This window comes from Myodes glareolus, chromosome 19 (assembly GCF_982192425.1).
Source record: "Myodes glareolus chromosome 19, mMyoGla1.1, whole genome shotgun sequence".
Lineage (NCBI taxonomy): Eukaryota > Metazoa > Chordata > Mammalia > Rodentia > Cricetidae > Myodes > Myodes glareolus.
Genome location: NC_142044.1, coordinates 52,980,196 through 52,999,483, shown reverse-complemented (window position 1 = coordinate 52,999,483; position 19,288 = coordinate 52,980,196). Strand labels below are relative to the sequence as shown.

At 39.5% G+C, this 19,288-nt stretch overlaps 1 protein-coding gene and 1 non-coding gene across 3 annotated transcripts in view; both read left to right on the top strand.

Moving 5' to 3' along the window:
- Cpne8 (copine 8) overlaps nt 1–19,288 on the top strand; it is a 162,408-nt gene that overhangs the window by 121,876 nt on the left and 21,244 nt on the right. For both annotated transcript variants that reach the window (XM_087899191.1, XM_087899190.1), the window contains 3 exons: nt 4,498–4,544; nt 9,871–10,052; nt 18,529–18,656. In XM_087899191.1, the coding sequence (XP_087755317.1) occupies nt 4,498–4,544; nt 9,871–10,052; nt 18,529–18,656 (357 nt within the window). The remainder of the gene's footprint in view (nt 1–4,497; nt 4,545–9,870; nt 10,053–18,528; nt 18,657–19,288) is intronic.
- Nucleotides 16,254–16,420, top strand: LOC125407518 (U1 spliceosomal RNA). The gene has a single exon (XR_007234242.3). It is a non-coding gene; the product is annotated as a U1 spliceosomal RNA (small nuclear RNA).

Sequence of the window (19,288 nt, the reverse complement as noted above, 5' to 3'; positions counted from 1 at the left end):
TGTTATGTATAGATATACGCAGCACTCAGAAGAATGAATTGACTGATAAAATTGCTGGACTGTTCTCGCTGTTGAACGCCGTAAACCAACATTGAAATGCTAAGCATGCGGAGTTCAAAGCTGGTGTTTCCTTTGCTTCCAGGACTTTCCATCACTTGGCACAGCTCTTGGCAATTGGAAGATGATTTCTGAACTTTCGTTTTTGTTGCTGCTGTTGCTTTGTTTTGCTTTGCTCTGTTTTTGAGATGATGGCAGGCATCCTTCCCAACAGGTGCCTGTATAGTAAGACATAACGTTTCCATCCCGATATGAGCACACCGAGGCAGAGCAAACAGTGGGAGGGAGTGCACAGAAAGCGGGAATTAGTCAAATCTTATCATCAGTCAGCTAAGCAATATACATCGAGGATTCCTCTGTGGTCCTTGACTGTCTCTGTTACTCCATGATTATTAGCTACCATTCAGTGCTAAGGGCATCAGGCTTTTCTCCTCTGTCTTAGAGGATCCTGGTCCTTTAATCTTTGGGTTAAATGATTAGTCTATAAGGTTTTAACCCTTGCCCCATGTGTCCCTCTCTGTCCTGCTCGCTCCATCCCTCGCTATCTATCTACCTCTATCTCTCCCTCCCTCTCTAACTCTTCATGTGTCTTTTCCTTTCTCTTTCTCCCTTTTAATCTCCTTGCTTTTTTCTTTTCAGTCTTTTAAATTATTTTAGCAATTTATTAATTTTAAAAATTAAGCTGGTCTGTGTTTGGGTATTTTATTTTAGTTCTAAATATTCCTTTTTTCTATAGCTCTGTAGCTAGTGGTCACAGCTTTCCTCTTTGCTTTGATAGATGCCACTGCCTTGGGAGGACCTTGGTTGCTGTGACTGTTGCCGGGTTTGTTCTGAGAATCACGGTTTAAGAGACTGTTTTTTTTTTTTTTTTGATGGTTTCAATAAGCAACAGCTTTTTTTTTGGTAATTTTATTAAATTATAAAAGTTTCCATTTCCACCCCTCCTCCTCCCACCACCCTCCCACTCCCCCCACTCCCTCTCCTCCTCTCTCTCCATCCCTAAGAGTAGTCAGGGTTTCCTGCCCTGTGGGAAGTTCAAATTCCTCCCCCCTCCCTCCAGGTCCAGGAAGGTGAGTGTCCAGACAGACTGGATCCGCAAAATCCAGTATATGCAGAGGAAACGAGTCCCAGTGCCATTGTCAATGGCTTTTCAGAAAGACTCCGGCCAGCCACATTCAGAGAATCCGGCCGCATTCAGAGAATCTGGTTGGATTGCGTCCTCGTTCAGTCCCAGTCCAACTGGCCTTGGTAAACTCTCATTAGATCCGTCCCCTTGTATCAGTGGGTGATCACATCCCTCGCAGTCCTTATTTCCTTTTTCATTTTCTTCCTCCTTCTGTTCCTCATTTGGACCTTGGGGGGCTCAGTCCGGTGCTCCAATGTGGGTCTCCATCTGTATCGCCATCCATCGTGGGCCCGGCGAGGAGGAGCTAGGACTTTCCCCGATCCCATAAGAGACTGTTTTGTGATATGTTGGGTGTTATCTTAATGAAAGAATGAGAAACAACCATAGAATAAAATTACTCATGAATGTGGAAGCAAAGCGAGGTTCCAGTGCACAGAGAGAGTTGGAGGGCTGGTGAGACGGCTCATGGGAAAAGCGTTTGCTGCAGACGCACGAGAACTTGAGTTCGCTTTCTCTGCCAGGTATAAAGGTATGGCAGCATACTCCTATAGCTCCAGCACTGGGGGAATGAGACAGGCAGGTGGATGCCTGGGGGGTTCTGGCCTCTGACTTAGCTACAATGGTAAGCTGGAAGTTCACTGAGAGAATTTATCTGAGAAAATAAAGTGGAGGGCAATGAATGAACTCAGTCATTGTCAACCACACAAAACCATGTATATGGATACATATACACACACTCACACTTATACCACGCTCAGAGAGAGAGAGAGAGATAGAGAGAGAGAGAGAGAGAGAGAGAGAGAGAGAGGAAGAGGAAGAGGAGAAGGGGGGAGGAAGAGGTGTTTGTTTCTACAATCTAGGGAAGATTGTGCCAAATTTGGTATTAAAAATATGCTAGAATAATGTGTTCTCAAGGCTTTGGGTTACTTTTATGCCTAAGCAGTCTCCACTGGAATAACAGACACGCAGGTGCTTCTGAGATTAGTATTGATAGCATACTCAGTAGAAGGCAAATTTATATCACGCCTGTGATAATGTCTTAGTTATCTATTATTAAGGACATCTGTTTTTGGAAAGATGTTAATTGACCTTCTAATGCTGGCATTTGATGGTGGTATAGAAAATGACTGAGTTTTTTGAGCTCAGTTTCCTTAAATGTGAAATATTTTTTTTAAGAAGGGATTGTGTTCTTATCAAAATATTGCTAGACTAATGGATATAACCTATGTAACTATGCATCATAACATGCATATTTATATGTATATTTAATGTGTAAGTTATTTACATGGAATATGTTTTATGTATACAGCACTTCCCTTGTCTCTTTCTGTTATTTGCTCTTACTGTGAGACTGCCCTCTAAGAATATTGGAATTTGGCCAAGGACACAAGTGAGCTGCTGAGACTCAAATCCAGCTCTTGCAGACTCAGCTTGGCTCTTTCTGTTTCACTGTCACCCTGTGTTACTGTCGGTTACCATGACATACCAGTCGGCTGTGGGCAGTTGTTCCTTTTAGCACCTCAAAGGGAGTTAGGTATCTAGAATGTTCTCCCCAAAGGCTCACTGTGTTACTTCTCTCAAAGCTGTGCTCATTTCGATTCATGCTGATTAGAATGAAGCTCCCTGTGAGCCTGGATTCCTAGCCTGTAAACCTGATTTCTACTCTAAGCAAAATGTTAACCGAGTGGCTATAAAAGGAATCTCCATTGACTTTGTTATATATAAATATGTGAAGTTGATCATTCCTCGGGGAGGAGTGTGCATTTGAGTCAGTCTCAGAATCGCATGCAGGATTTTTGAGGCTGAATCTGAAAAAGGAAAGGACTGCTTGTTAGTGAAGTATGATGGGGCTGGATGATTTCGTTCTAGAGTCAGAAACCTTTCATATCTAAGTCCTGTCCAGGCCCGGATGGACAAGGTAGACGACCTTGTTATCATCGTCATCATTCAGACTTTGAATAGTTCAGTTTGTCAAGGGTACTTTTTTTACAAGAAATAATTCAAGTTTTTAAAATATGCTAAGTGTGTTCTTCAAGGAAATGCTTATTTTCCTTTAATGAAGTGTTGTAGGAAGGCTGCTTATTTGTTCCTGGCTGCCCAGAACCAAAATAATCACACAGAAACTGTGTTAATTACAACACTGCTTGGCCTATTATCTTATGCATATTTCTAGCTCAGTCTTATCTCTTAAATTAACCCATTTCTATTATGTTATATTTTACCATGAGGTTCATGGCCTACCGGCAAGGTTCCAACTGGTGATTTGCGTCTTTCCCTCTGGTGTCTCCCTGAATTTGCGTTCTTCCTCCCACTGTTCAGTTCAGTCTTCCTCACCTAGCTCTATTCTACACCATCACAGGTCTAAACAACTTCTTTATTTATTCATTAACCAATAAAAGCAACATATATACAGAAGGACTTCTCACACCGTAGAAGTGCTATTTAAGTAACCTGAGAAGGGGAGATTCACAGATAGGGCTGCACTACCATTGGCGTAATGGCATTGCCACTTACTATGACTTTGTCTTTGGAAAGAAAGGAATGGTATCATATATATTTATAAATAGTTATGAGTGTAGCAAAAAGTGAAATGCCACTCATTTACAAATGCCACTTGTAATAGAACAAAAGAATTGAAGGAAAAGCAAGAAAGAAAAAGAGAGAGGGAGGGAGGGAGGGAGGGAGGGAGGGAGGGAGGGAGGGAGGAAGGAAAGAAAACAGCTAACTTACTTAAAAGAGACATAAACTAACCAAGGTATGTATTGTCTAAGAGCTGAAAATTAAAATATATACACATTTCTTGCCACTATATTTACCAAAAACTGATAAATAGGTGGAGGTTACCATGCAAACTTGTTGTAGATTGTCTCTTGAGCTATTTCAGTTTTCAGAAATGCAGAGGAGGGTTCTATCTTCAGGACTTTTGAAAGTTAGTTTAAGGACTGATGCTGTAGAGGTGTGTGACAGTTTTACTGATGTTTTCAAAAGCGGCAATTAGCTGTGAGTGCTGGACATGAACGTCATGGCTGTTTGTTTAGACCCTTCGCTCAGCCATGTGCATGGTTACTGACCCCAAAAAGCAATCCAAACTTGTTCAAATGACTTTTTTTTTGTTTCACAGTATTATGATAACAAAGATATTTTTTTAACACACATGCCTAGTAAATCTTCCTATTTAATGCCGTCTAGCATATGCTATATTTGTTCAAATTCAACACTTAGAAAATTTGTTACACTAAAAATGTAACAAGAATGGACAATGACCTCCTGGGTGCTGCTGCTTACTTAGCGATTTTTATTTGCTTCTGTTCTAGAACACAGATCAACTTCACAGTGGCTATTGACTTCACAGCATCAAACGGTGAGTGCTACCACTGTCCCCAGTAAGAACTGCTGCCCATTAAGTGATAAACTTTTGTTTTCATCAAAAATCTTAAAATTTTGTCTCTAACATTATGTGACTATTTAGATATGCAAAATGTAGAAGAAATATAACAAAAATATACAACAGACTGACTACATGTTGAACCATTTTGCTGTTTCTTGTTTCTTCCCAAGGAATACCGATTTTAGATGTAGTTAGCTATTTCTGAAGTGTGTTTAATTATAATGGGGTTCAGCCATAAGTTTACTCACTAACATCTTGACATCTGGTTCATTAAATAGGATTGCTATGTGATATTTTGGTACAGACATTAGTAATTCGTATAAAATATTTTAAAAAGGTAAAATAATGGAAATTTAATTTTATTTTGAACCAAGTTTATTTGGAATGGAATGACCATTTGAACTGGTTGTATTGTATCCTAAGAACATGACCTCACTTTATCTCTTAATTTGTTTGTTGCTCTGTGTGTGTGCGTGTTTCTGGTGTACATGTATGAGTGTGATGGGGCATGTGTCACAGCCCATGTTGAAAAATTTCAGGGGTCAGTTCTATCATTCTGCTGTGGGTTTTGGGCTTAGGCACCAAGCACAGCTAACCACCTGTGCTTGCAAGCCTTTGTTATTTGCTTTTGCCAAAAGTTGCCATGAGTTTTTCCCATGTAATTCCCAAATGACGACAGTTTCCTTAGAAAGATTCAACTTTATGAGGCAAGAAAGCAGTAGAGCTTTGTTAGAAGCTACATTTGGAATTTTTCATTTCGTCTTCCTCCTGAACTTGTGGTACTGTGTGATATTCCCAGCTGATATCAAACAGTTGCAGCAGCAGCAGCAAACCACAGCATCCACGTTATACAATAACAACAAAAACTGAGGCTGCTGCGTGGGATCTGGTGTTCCTGAGATGTGTTAGAGGGTTTAGAGTGTGTTGCAAGGAGCCGCTTGTTTGATCTTGGCCGCCCAGCTAACTTAGGCCTGAAATAATCACACAGAAACCATACTAATTAAAACACTGCTTGGACTCTTAGCTCCAGCATCTTATCAAGTAATTCTTACATCTTAGTTTAACTCATCTTCATTAATCTGTGTATCACCACGTGGCAGTGGCTTACCGGCAATGTTTTGCCATGACTTTCTCTGGCAGCTCCATGGCATCTCTCTGTCCCTGCCTCTTCTCTCCCAGCATTCACTTTAGTTTTCTCTGCCTAGCTCTTTTCTTTTGCCCTATCACAGGCCAAAACAAATCTTTTTATTCATTGATCAATAAAAGCAACACATAGGCAGAAGGACCTCCCACACCAGGAGTGTTGAGTACACTTAAGATTGACAGTTTCTTCAGCCTCCACTGTATTTATGAGGATGATGCCTGTTGTAGGGTTACTATTGCTGTGACAAAATGCCATGACCAAAGCAAACGTGGGAGTAAAGGGCTTATTTGACTTAATCTTCCACATCACTGTTCATAGTTGGAGGAAGTCAGGATCAGCACTCAAACAAGGCAGGAACCTAGAGACAGGAGCTGGTACAGAGGCCGTAGGGGAGTGCTGCTTTCTGGTTTGTGCTTTGGGATCACCCTTCTATATGCTGTGAATATGTATTGCTCACATTGGTTAATAAGAAAGGCTACTTTGTCCTATCACAAGGCAGAATATAGCTAGGCAGAAAAGCCAAACAAAATATAGGAAGAAAGAAGTGAAGGAGTTGAGGGAGACACAAGCCAGCTGCCCAAGAAACAAGATGCCAGTAGACCAGTAAAAGTCATAGCCACATGGCAATACCTTGATTAATAGAAATGGGTTAATTTAAATGTAAGAGCTAGTTAGTAATAGGCCTGAGAAAGAAATGTCTGTTTACATATAGGTTTGTTCTTTGTGGGTTGCTTAGCCTACATTCTTATAGAATCCAGAACAACAAGTCCAGGGATGGCACCATACACAAGGGACTGAGGCCTCCCACATCAATCACTAATTAAGAAAATGCCCTACAGGCTTGCCTTCAGTCTGATCTCATAGAAGCATTTTTTTTACAGTTGTGGTTCCCTGTTTTCAGATGACTCTAACTTGGGTCAAGATGACACAAAACTAGCCAGCACAATGCCCCTAGTGCACGTTGAGGAGCCCATGCTGATCTTCCCTTCCGAATCACCCATTGTGTCTACAGCTCTCGTGTTATCTCCTTACATTTCTCTTACACTGGTCCTCATTTCCCAAATCACCATCCCAAAAGCCGTTAAATCCGACCTCTTACACAGCTGCACAAACCTAGTTCTAGAAAACAGTTTATTAATGAGATATGTTGACTTATGCCTTGAAGAGCTAGAGCTATACTTAATGAGACCAAATTCTATTCGTTTACTTTTTTCCTGGGTGTTAAAATGCTTTCATTAGCATTATGTCTAGAGATAGAAATTCTTGATCCATGTCTATGAAATATGACCCATAATAAGTAACTCAACTTAAGTCCAACTGGTTGAAATAACTTTTCATTGTTCTATTGATGAATTTTAGGCCAACTAAGAGAATCAACTGTCTATTCAATAGAAAGACATAATGACTGAAACTCGTCTAAAATTTTGACAATCTGGACAATGTGTAACAAGAAACTGAATTAGCAATGAGAAAACGACCTTCAAAGTTCATCTACTGGGCCTTAGTTCTAGGTGGCTTCATTTATGAAATCTACCAAATTTTTTAATTGCCAGACTTTAGGACAAACTGTTCTAAAAACCAAAGAGAAAAGGTGAGGCCGTTAATAGTTTGATTCAAAGGTGAGGCCAAGATATCACAATGAGAAACTTAAAAATTACCTTTCATGTACATGTGTGTATAAAAATACTGGATAAAATAACCCAGACCAACAGCATATAATGGTTTATCATCTGCTTGTTCATTTTTCTGATTTTCTGGTATCCATAGGACTATATTACATTACTTGATTTTTGGATATTAAAATTTTGAAAATGAATAATATCCCACATGATGCTGAGAAACCATTTGACAAAGTTCTGCATGTGCTTGTGGTGTATGCTTTCAAGACCTTGTAGAGGGAAACTGTATAAAACCTACTAAGCAGCATCTTTAGGAATGAGAGGCAGGATGGTTTCTCCTGAGATGGAAAACAGGACAAGAATGCTCTGATTATTTCTAGTCAACACTGCACCAGGTGTTGTTGCTATGAAAGGTAGATAAAAGAACTAAATATTGATACTGTAAATAAAAGTGAAATAAAACTACTTTTGAATACATCCTGTAATATGCAAAATTCTGAGAAATCATCTAAAATGCCTTACAACTAATCACAAGCTGAGTAAGTCTGCAGGAAAGAAGATAAAGGCCTCAATTCTTTCCTCTACCCTTGCAAGGGAAAATATTCACAAAGAAAATAAGAAGAAATATATTCACAAAGAAAATATTTTTTTAAATGAAAACGTTAGGATTGCATTTAACACAAAACATATAATATGAAGACTATATTTTGCAAACTAAAGATTATGTTCTGATAAGAATGTTAAGAGAAATTACATAATAAAATCTAAAAGTTTTGTTTTGGAATTTAAGAGCAAACATCGTTAAAATAACCATCTTCCTCTAAGTGACTGACAGAGTTGATACAATGTCAAAATCTGGTAGATTTATTTTAGAAAAGGAGAAATTCACTTAAAATTTATGTGTTGTTGCAAAGGATCAAGAAAAGCCAAAGCAAATGAGAAAGAAAGATACCAAACTTTATTTCATGGGGAAAAAAAATGGTCTTTTTAGCAAGAGAGCTGGATCAAGTACTCAGCCACATGCCAAAGATGAAATTAAGACTTTTGTCTCAGGTCATGTGAAAAAACTCCACTAATACAGACATGCTTCAAAATGTTAAGCTGTAAAGAGTTCAGAAAAAGAAAAACAGAAAAGGCTTTGATGGCTGTGGTTGTGGCATCTGATTCTTAAATGTGACAACAAGGGCATTAGCAATGTAAAGAAAATAAAATGAATGCTAGCAAAATTACATTTCATGTTTCAAATGATACCTATCAAAACAGAAGACACGCCCTAAATATAGCAAATATGCCCACAGCCTACAGGTTATGAGAAACTTGTATCTAGAATACACAAAGAACTTTAACAACTCAATGGAAAAATATTCTCAATTTAAAGAGGATACAGTCAGATGGCTCAGCAGATAAAGGTGCTTACTTCCAAGCCTTAAATTTGAGTTCAGTCCTTAAGACCTGTATGGTATAAGAAGAGAAGCAACTCTCAGAAGCTGTCCCTCAAGCCCCGTTCCACACATACACACACACACCATGGCAATGCACACTCACATGCACACGTTCACATACACACAAATAAATAAATAAATTTTTAAGATAAAATAAATAAGAGTAGGCAAATGATCTAAAGAGAATCTTTCTCCATATAAGATATACAGAGAGCAAATAATTCTAAAAACATATTCTTAACATACAGACTCCAGGAAACTTAACCAGAACTATGGACAGTTGCCATTCCGCACCCGTGAACATGGCTAGATAGAACCAGTCTGTTGAGTAGTGTCGTGGAGAACTAGAGTAATCAGAACCTTGGTAATACTGTGGATGTTGATAATGTAGGTGCTTTTGAAAACAAATTGGCAGTTACTCAAATGGTAATATTCAGAGTCACCATATAAGCCAGCAACTTCACTCTAAGTTGTATATCTGAGAGAAATGAAGACATGTAGAAAGAAAACGTGTATGTGAATGTTCTGAGAAGCATAGTTGCCAAGAGTCAAAATGTTTCAGAATAAACTTATTATTAAGGCTTTGTGAGATACAATGTCAGCTGTTCAATCTATGATAGATTCCTTGGTATTTTAACCATTACTGCTACTAGTTAAGTTCAATGTCACCCACCAACTACCACTTAAGTCTCTGTTGACATTATCAAAGGCACGAGGGAGATTAAGACATGGTCACAGACTCAAGAAGTTGGGAGTTGATTTTTTTTGTTGCCAGTTTTATGAAACAGAACAAAAGAAACACAAGGGCAGGGAAAAGAAAGACAAGAAGAGTCCAAAGAAATAAGAAGTGCTGTTTGCTGTGTGTGATACATAACTAAAGGGAGAGAGTGAATTCAGGACACAGCAACAGCTTGAGACATGCAGAAGGGAAAGAACCATTGGTGTAGACTACTAATCTAGGTCTAAACAAAGATCCTGGGTAAGAATAGGCAGAAAATGATAATTTTGAGTATTTGAAACTGAAATAAAGAAAGCCTACAGTATTGCTACCTGTGGCCTGACTGCTTATGTTTTGATCCATTTTCTGTCATTAGGAAATCCTGCCCAGCCTACTTCTCTCCACTACATGAACCCTTACCAACTGAATGCCTATGGCATGGCCCTGAAGGCTGTAGGAGAAATCGTTCAAGATTACGACAGCGATAAGATGTTCCCAGCTCTTGGTTTTGGTGCGAAACTGCCTCCAGATGGAAGGATATCTCATGAGTTTGCTTTGGTAATGATCCATTAAAAGTATTTGATTTGTTTGAAAAAGGTAATGTGTCAGGTTTTTCAGTTTGGGCTTTCTATTTCTACCTTGTTTTGGTAGCAGTTCTTGGTGACCAGGCACTCATTTTAGTTTCATAATAGTTCACTTAGGAGAGTGAACTTCATATCAAAATGACAGCCTTTCAGTAAATCTGCTTAAAGAACCCCCATTTATACACAGTAGGTCTAGTCTATTCTAGGTATCAGCCATTGCAGAATAAATATCCCTAAAGTTAAGAGATGTAAAATATTACAGATAGATGTGTCATATTGACAATCTGTGGGCTTCAGCTTCAGCTCGGACATTTTTAATGGTTGGAGAATAATTTGACTAAGGCGATATTTCAGAGCCCCCCTCTGGACACTGGCTTAGTTTCTCAGGTCTCCACCATGGGTTTTGTGTAGTGTGCACACTATGGTAGTTTCCTTGCCTCTGCTCATTATCTAATGCCTGGGACGAGATGTCTGGAGTCGCTGGAGTGTCCTCTTAGACACAGGTTCTAATTGACTTTGTCCTAGTCTGGTAGACTCCTAGTCTTTAGAGTCCCCACCCGTGGTCACTTTTCTTAGGTGTTCTGAAGTCTGGGACAGAAATGCCAAATCCGTTAGATCGCAGGCTTAGAACTTCTGAACTGTGACATTATTTTTACTATGTGAGTTACTAGGATCAGCATAGTTTCAAAGCAGAGGAATGAATTTTGACTTCTCAGTGGGAAGACTATCAAGGAATGTATGGCTATCTTTAACTGACCGTCCTTCATTTTGCCTGATAAAAAGAATGATTTATTAAACCAAATGAAATTAGTAATTTACCCTGAAAACATCCCGTCTCCTTTTGTGTGTTGTTACTCATTTCTCTTCCCCTTCATTCATGACTTCTTGGCTCTCCAATCTTTACATTTATTTCATGTAATCAAACCAGTGTTGTTGTATACTGTTAGGGATAGATATAAAAATTGCAAACTAAATCAGATCTTTAAAAATCTAGTTTTTTCGTATATAGATAGCTGTTATCTGGATCTATCTTGTCTAAAGTTCTGGTGTCGCCAGCACTAGCAGAACTAAGAGGTAAACCAACTAAGAGGTGACGAGACTAAAATATTGGTGTTGTGACTCAGTGGGTCACATGCATCCTGTACAAGAATTAGATTACAGGTCTCTACCATCCACATAAAAGGCTGGGTATAGGGTATGTGTCTATGACTTCAGTGCTGGGGAAGCAAAGAGGTGAGGGTTCCCAAGATTTGGTGGCAGGTCATGCTAAATTGGTGAACTCTAACTTCAAGGGAGGAGGGAACTTGTTCAATTAGTAAGGTGGAAAGCGACTGACAAACCCCTGCTGCCAACCTCTGGACTTCACACGCAGCACACACACATTCATACACACACACACACATGCACACACACACACGAAGTGATTAGGTCGGGAAGAAGACATGGGAATAAGACCTTTTTAGAAGAGAATTTACACAACGTTTGCTTTCTCATGCTTTTCACCTTCCACCATATGAGGAACCAACAGTCCTCCATCCGGGAGCAAGCATCCATCCTGCTCTTGGATCATAGACTTTCTAATCGCCAGAGCCTTGAAAATTCACTTCTATGGATTAGAAATGACACCACCCAAGTATGCTGTTGTACAGCACTGAACCAAAAAATGATGTCTCCTCAACCAGCAAGACATCATCTCCCAACTGATGATGGAAGCCATGATGCCAAAGATGGCAGCGCTGTCTCGGCCTTACTGCTGCTTTTCCACAGCTTCAGTTTCCTTGGGTAGAAAGACACACCAATGTTCTGAACATTTGAATTACTAGAATCAAAACTCACCACTGATGCTCATCATCTTATATGATGTCCAAAAAATCCATGTGTGGTAGATTCAACATGACAGACACACTCACTGTACTGCTTATACTAGGTGTCATGGGAATTTCTCTAGGTGCTGTGTGACAGTTCCAAAGGACAGCACCAAACCCTATCTTCTCAATACCTCTGCTCTTAAACATTATTAAACTATAGCTTACAAGAGCAGCCCATATATCTCTGTAAATATGTGCTTTCTCAAAACACACACATACATGTGCTTGTGTGTGCACACACACATACATGGATGTTAAATACACACATATACACATGTGTATACACGTATGTACACATATACATAAGTACATGTGTAGAGACACATGTGTACATGCACATGGACATATATATATATACACACACACACATGTAGACTCACAGATGCCTAAATGTACACATCAATATATGCATGTGCACATGCACACACACACACACACACACACACATATATATATATATATATAACAGAGAAACTTTTATATGAACAGTTTTAGTCTTTTTTCACATATTTTGATGAGAATTTTGAGACTTGTTGTTTCTATATTTATCCTTGTTTGTCCATTCCATCATCCACACAATTTAGGAAAAGATGCTGTGGGGGAGGGGATCATTGTTTCTTTCCACAAAATAGTCCACACGTTGTACTCCTAAGTCAGATAAAAGATGTATCTGTTGGGAATGTCATGCCTCTCAGAGAATTAAATCCTTCCAAACTTAAAAAGCCATGGAAATCACTTGTGCGAACCTCAGGAGGGTCTGGATCTATTTTCAAGCCCCCAGAAGGAATGATTGTGGTTAAGCAATGAGGTTAGTAATTTCTTTCTGCATAGTTCTCACCTTTTGTGTATAAATTTTGCCTATCTCCTTTTCTGCTTTTTTTTTATTCTAATTCACTCTTGTAGTCAAATTCATAAAAGTGTCTACTGATAAGAATGAACTATTTATTACTTAACCTATAAGATCTTCTTGAAACCCAATTCAGAACTGCTAAGAAAGCTGTTACAGCCTGTGAAATCTGTGGAAAATGTTCCTGTGTTGTTAAGGAAACAGGATTAGGTTGATTCTGATGGTAATAAACCAAATTTAGTATTGCCTGGTGATTATATTCTGTTTTCAGAGTACTTTGTTTTCCTGACTAAGATAAATACTACTCTGAGATAATGTTGGCATACATACAGTGCCATTCTAATTGTTTTAAAAGACAAAATTTGCTTTTTTGCATAATTTGTTGAAGGAATTAGTTTTAAAAAACCTTTTTTATAACTTAATACAACTTTGTCATGAAAGGAGAAGTCTAATTTTGGTAATACAAAATATTTTAAATAATCTGATCTAATATAGACAAGATATTCTTAAAGAGATAAGACTTCACATTAAAAAGCATTCTTATCATCCCTGGCTGTGAGGAAATCTTAGTGCCACTTAGGAGGACTAATTCAGAGACCAGGCTTTCAGCAGTCCATGGCGATAAGCAGAGCAGACAGTGCCTTTCTTTCCACTGCCAAGAGGGAAGACAGTGACCTCATAATTTCACTTCCAGAGGAGAGGGAGAAGGAGCTCCATAGAAATACAGCCCACAGTGAAAATATTCAAATGCTCATCAGAAAAGTAGTTTATGACTATCCTATTTTGTAACTGTTCCCCTAAGGTTGTTATATTTTTTTTTATGTCTGAAATCATTAATGAACTTCAGTTTCAATTAGCTTGCACCTTTTAAGGGAAAAGACTATCATAAAATCTTATTTAAAAGAAGATGAAATAGGTCAGCTATGAACTGGAGAGATGGCAGAGTTAGAAAGGGGTTTGCTGTGGAAGCATGAAGACCTGAGTTCAAATTCCTAGGTCTCATGTGAAGACCTGAGTTCAAATCCCTAGGTCCTGTAACATGAGGGCCGGCTTATTGGGGTTTCCGTCCAGCCCGGTACCCCACAACCGGCAAGTCCCAGAGAATCAATCACACAGAGATCTCTATAAGTTATAAAACTGATTGGCCCATTAGGTCAGGCTTCTTATTAGTCCTTGTAACTTATAATAATCCATTATCATTATCTATGTTAGCCACACGGCTCAGTACCTTTCTCAGTGTGACAGCTCACATGTTGCCTCTTCAGTGGTCTGGGCAGGAATGGAAGAATGCGCTTCTTCCTTCCCAGCCTTCTCCTGTTCTCATCACCCCGCCTCTGCTTTCTGTCTGGTTGACCCGCCTATACTTCCTGCCTGACCAATCAGCGTTTTAGTAAAATACATGATTGACAGAATACAGATAATTCTCCCGCACCAAGGTCCCATGTGAAGACCTGAGTTCAAATCCCTAGGTCCCATGTGAAGACCTGAGTTCAAATCCTTAGGTTCCATATGAAGACCTGAGTTCAAATCCCTAGGTCCTACATGAATACCTGAGCTCAAATCCTTAGGTCCCACGTGAAGACCTAAGTTCAAATCCCTAGCTTGCACGTAAAAGCATCAGTAGAAATCTGGGCATGGTGGTACTGCCACAACCCCAGCATTCTGTGAGTGGAGACAGGAGGTTTCCTGAGATATTACAGCAAGCCAGGCTAGCAAAAATGGTGATCTCCAGGTTCATTTCAAGACCCTGTCTCAAAAAATAAGGTGAATTGCTACTGTAGAAGTCACCCAATGCTGCTATCTGCCCCCACACACATACAAGCCAACATACATGTATATATACATACATACATACTCAAGGTGACCTCCAATTAACATCAAAACCAACATTTTTGTGTTAAATGTTAATTTCTATATTTTAGATTTTAGATTCTTTGTATATCCATTTTATAATGAGGTTTTTATTTTCTTAATATATTTTCATTTGTTCTTTGATATTTATACACATATATGCAATATATTTTTATCGTGTCCACATGCACTTCCCTCTCCAGCTCCCCCACATCAATATACCATTTTCAACACTGAAGAAAATTGACTGTGTCTCCTTCAACAGCCATCAACTTCCAATAGCTCCTCAGCTAGGTGGCCTCTACCTCATCCATGCTGGAACGTGGATTGGCTTGTTTTTGCATAGGTCTTGTGCTGACAACTCACAGTTGGTGTAAGCTCCTGAGTCTACGGTTCTGTCACATCACTACTTCTCAGATGGCCCTGCCTCCCCCAGCCTCTTGCTCTTGTACTCTTTCAATCCCTCCTCTGCATAGTTTGTAGGATGATGTGTGATATAAACGTATCACTTAGAACCCAGGACTCTCTAGTTATTTATTCTCTACACTTTGGCCAGTGGTCAATCCCCATATCTACCGCTGTCAACTGAAACATGAGGCTTTTCTGATGACCTGTTCTGTGGAATGAGAATGTGAGTTGCACTGGTTTGTAGATATGAAGATAAACATTTAGAAGGCAATTTAACACTTTGTCTATTTAAGAGTTTATAGTAGTAAACTCTTTTCAAGGACTTGTGTCCTCCCCAGGTTATGGGCTAGGTTTGTAGTAGCAGGTATAAAGTTCCTTCCTGTGGAGCAGGCCTTACAACCAATCACAAAAAATAGTTGGTTATTTCCATAAGAGTGACACCCCAGTCACATCAAGGGATATATCCTGTCAGACCCTTGTTACTATAGACTGCAAAGCTCACAGCCAGATAAGACTGTTGATAACTTATTCCCCTGCAATGTCTATAGCACCTTCTTGTCTATGAAAGCAAGCCATCGGGGAGTTAGTTTCCAGGTCAGTACCAGCTTCATTTCTCCATGGCCAATGAATGACCCCTGTGTGTGGTGTTTTCATTAATAGGGTCTTACCATCAAGTCAGATTGGCAACTAAGAGCAATGAGAACTGCCTGCATTATTTGGGGGGTCTCTGGGACTCCTGTTGTCAACAACTCAGTGGGAAGTATCCACTTCTGGCACTGGGTTTTTTGTTTGTTTGTTTGATAACCTATGGTTTGTGGGAGTAGCATTATCCCACATGTAAGGTAACTCCATTTATATACGCTCCCTATCTATCTGTCTATCTATCTATCTATCTATCTATCTATCTATCTATCTATCTACCTATCTATCTATCTATCTCTGCATATATATGGAACCTTATAAAATCGTAAGTTTTCATATGACTTTTTCAAACATCGTTAATGTAAGTTTTTCTTCCTCCCATCCCTTTGTCCCTACTCTCCTCCATCCCTTCACACTTATTCATCCTCCTTCCGTTTTTCCCATTCCCCAGTGCTTACCTCCTGTGTTTCATCCTTACTTCCTTAAGATTAGCCCCCACCAATGGCCCTATTCTTTCTAGACTTTTCTGGTATCTATAGACACATCAAGCTAAATACCTATAATTACCTGGCAGGCAAGATACCATGATCGCAAAGGTAATTTTTCCCAGAGTGAGGCTTATCCACTGCACTCCGGATGGGTGCTGACCCCTGTGGTTTCCACCAACACGAGAAACTCAACTGCATAATTGGTGGTAGTGTCGGACAGTGTTTGTGATCTCCCTTATAAGAAACAGACACAAAAATCTAAAGAGCCAACACCAGAATCCCCCTATTGGAGAGCATTTGTTTTCCGGGTGGCATTTTATGCTGTTTTGTTTTGTTTGTTTGTTTGTTTTTAGTTTTGTATTAGTTACTCTTCTGTTTCTGTGCTAAGACACCAGGACCAAGGCACTCGAGAGAATGGAAGGCTTTTTGGGGGTTTGCAGTACTGGAGGGATAGTGGCTCATCACTGTCACAACGGGGAAGCATGACAGTAGACAGCTCACATTTTAAACTGTAAGCAGGAATCCAGTGAGATAGAAAACTGGGGGAAAACATGGCTTTTAAATGCCAAACCCTACTCTAGTGACATACTTCCATCAGCAAGGCCACACCTCCTAAGCTTACCCAGACAGCACTAACTGTGGACCAAGAATTCAAATATCTGAGTCTACGTGGGTGACATTTTCGTTCAAACCATCACAGTTAAAAAGCACTGTATGAGTGTTAGCTAATGAAAATATCTGAAAAAAATTTAAAAATGAAAGTGAAGAGTGCAGTATAAATCCCTTGTTTATAATTAACAAGACTGAAGGTGTTGATCCCTCTGGCTTAGTTCCTAAGATCCCCAGCTTTGCAAAGCATCAGGTGTGTCCTACGTGGTGACAGGAAAGGATGAAAGGGTCCAGTTCTGAAGTCAGATTTCCTAGAGTCACAGTTCCTCTCTCTGCATTGTGTGGCCTTGAATGAGCTAACCACTCAGTGTTTCCATTTCTTTATGTGTTAGCTCTAACAACACTTTACTGAGCCTTTCAGCTACTAACATTTACATGCATGAACTATTCAGTACAAAACTTGCTACCTAGACTTCAACAAACCTCAGCTGTAAATGATCCGTTATTATGATGATTTGGGGATAAATATGCACGCTAGCATTATTGCTGCTTAAGTATAGCTATGGTTATTATTTCTTTAAATATGTCTACAATTTTTGCACGCCCCCACTTCCAGAGACAGAGCCTAATTGTCCTTAGCTGGTGAAGGCGGCTCTTTGTGGTCCAGTCTTGGCAGATAGGGTAAAGGAGACACAGTGGTGAGAAACTGCTGAAAGTCTCACACGAAGTTGCTGCGGGTTTATCCTTCTCTCTGACTCCTCATTCTGAGAAGTTAGCGGCCGCGTCATTAGAAACAAAGCTGTGACACACCCACTGGCTTCCTACTCGAGCTCCTGTCAGGCTTCTGCGTGACTGCAGCTCACATCAGCATCTTAACCTGTCACAATCTCATGAGCTAGCCTGCTCTGTCCAGAACAACCCACCTTAGGTATCCTGGATTTCCCAACATATTGGGACAATATAGATTACTGTTTGATGCGAAGATAGAAAGTGTTAAAACATTAGGGACAATTAGATAGATAAGAAATCAACAGTTAGCAATGTCTCACTTGAATAACTTGTAAAATCTGGACCTGGAGGGTTAACCTCAACAGTACCAGGACATGGGCAGTGTGAGAAAGGAAGGGTGTGATGTCCGTGTGGGCACTGTTCCCAAAACAAGTATTCATTACTAACCAGCTCCATTCACTCGATTACATGGATATCCTCTGATTTTTTTTCTCCCCGTTTCTTGGTCACTTCAAAGTGTGGACATAGCAAATATTTTGCTTTTTTCCAGTAAAACTGAATTGAAAACATTTACTTTTTGCGGGTCGTAATACATGCTTGCTACTGATATTAAACTGGGAAAATGTAGACTATGTTAAGGATATGGAGTTAAAACCACTAAATATCTAACCACTCAGAGTTAGGTTTCTTCTTTATGGATTTTAAATAAAAATCTCTAAATGTGCAGAAATCTATTTGGAGTTATCTCTGATTTGAAAATGTCTGCTGTGCATCTCAGATTATTTTAAATTTTTGCACTCTCTCTTTTTCAAATGTACTATCTTTATATTATGATCTATATAATATCTTTTGTGGACCAGTTAATTCATCAGTGTTGGGTGGGTGCTACTAAAAAACTTTAAGTTTAAATTATCTTTAAACATGTTAGTGCGTATTAATTTCTCCTTAACTGATTTTCATGGAGACTAACTTTTCTTTTTACTCTCTTTGCCCATCATTTTTTACAAGAACGGCAACCCTCAGAATCCTTATTGTGATGGCATCGAAGGGGTCATGGAAGCTTATTATAGAAGCCTGAAATCTGTGCAGCTGTATGGGCCAACCAACTTTGCTCCTGTGATAAACCACGTAGCGAGGTAAGTAGGGAGCAGGCAAGAGGCTTGTTCTGCTCCAGGCTAATGTCCTGGATCAGGCTTAAAACTGCCCATCGCTGCACCTTAATTCCACAGGCAAGGAGTTTTCTTCTCACTGACTCCGAGAAGGTTAGGAAGTCGGTAGGGGCAGGGTGGTCCCCACCAACAAGTGAACACTGCTTTACGGAGGACTTTGCATCAGATTCAAATGGAGAAGCTTGCACCAGGTTATGTTAGGCCTTTCCTTTCCAACCAATGAAAGCCTTTTCTATAAAAAGAATATGTGAGAGCAAATAAGAGTGATGGCCATCTTAAAATGGCTGAGTCATTCATATCAATGTCATGTCCTGAGGTGGCATAAAAGTAATGAGGCAGTCCCATTAAGTCAGGTGCTTTTTTTTCTGCGATATATAGGGCACACTCTTTCAACCTCTCTGAGGTTAATATGAAAGCTAATTTTATTAATTCCCAGACGTCTGCTGGTATATAGCACACGGTACAGAGAGGAGAATTTGCTTATGGTTCAGACTACATGTTCCAGAGAAAATGTTAAAACAGAAACTCTATTTATACATTAACGATGCTTCATTTATACATAAGTGGATTCGATATCACTTTGCAGATCCCTGAAAGAA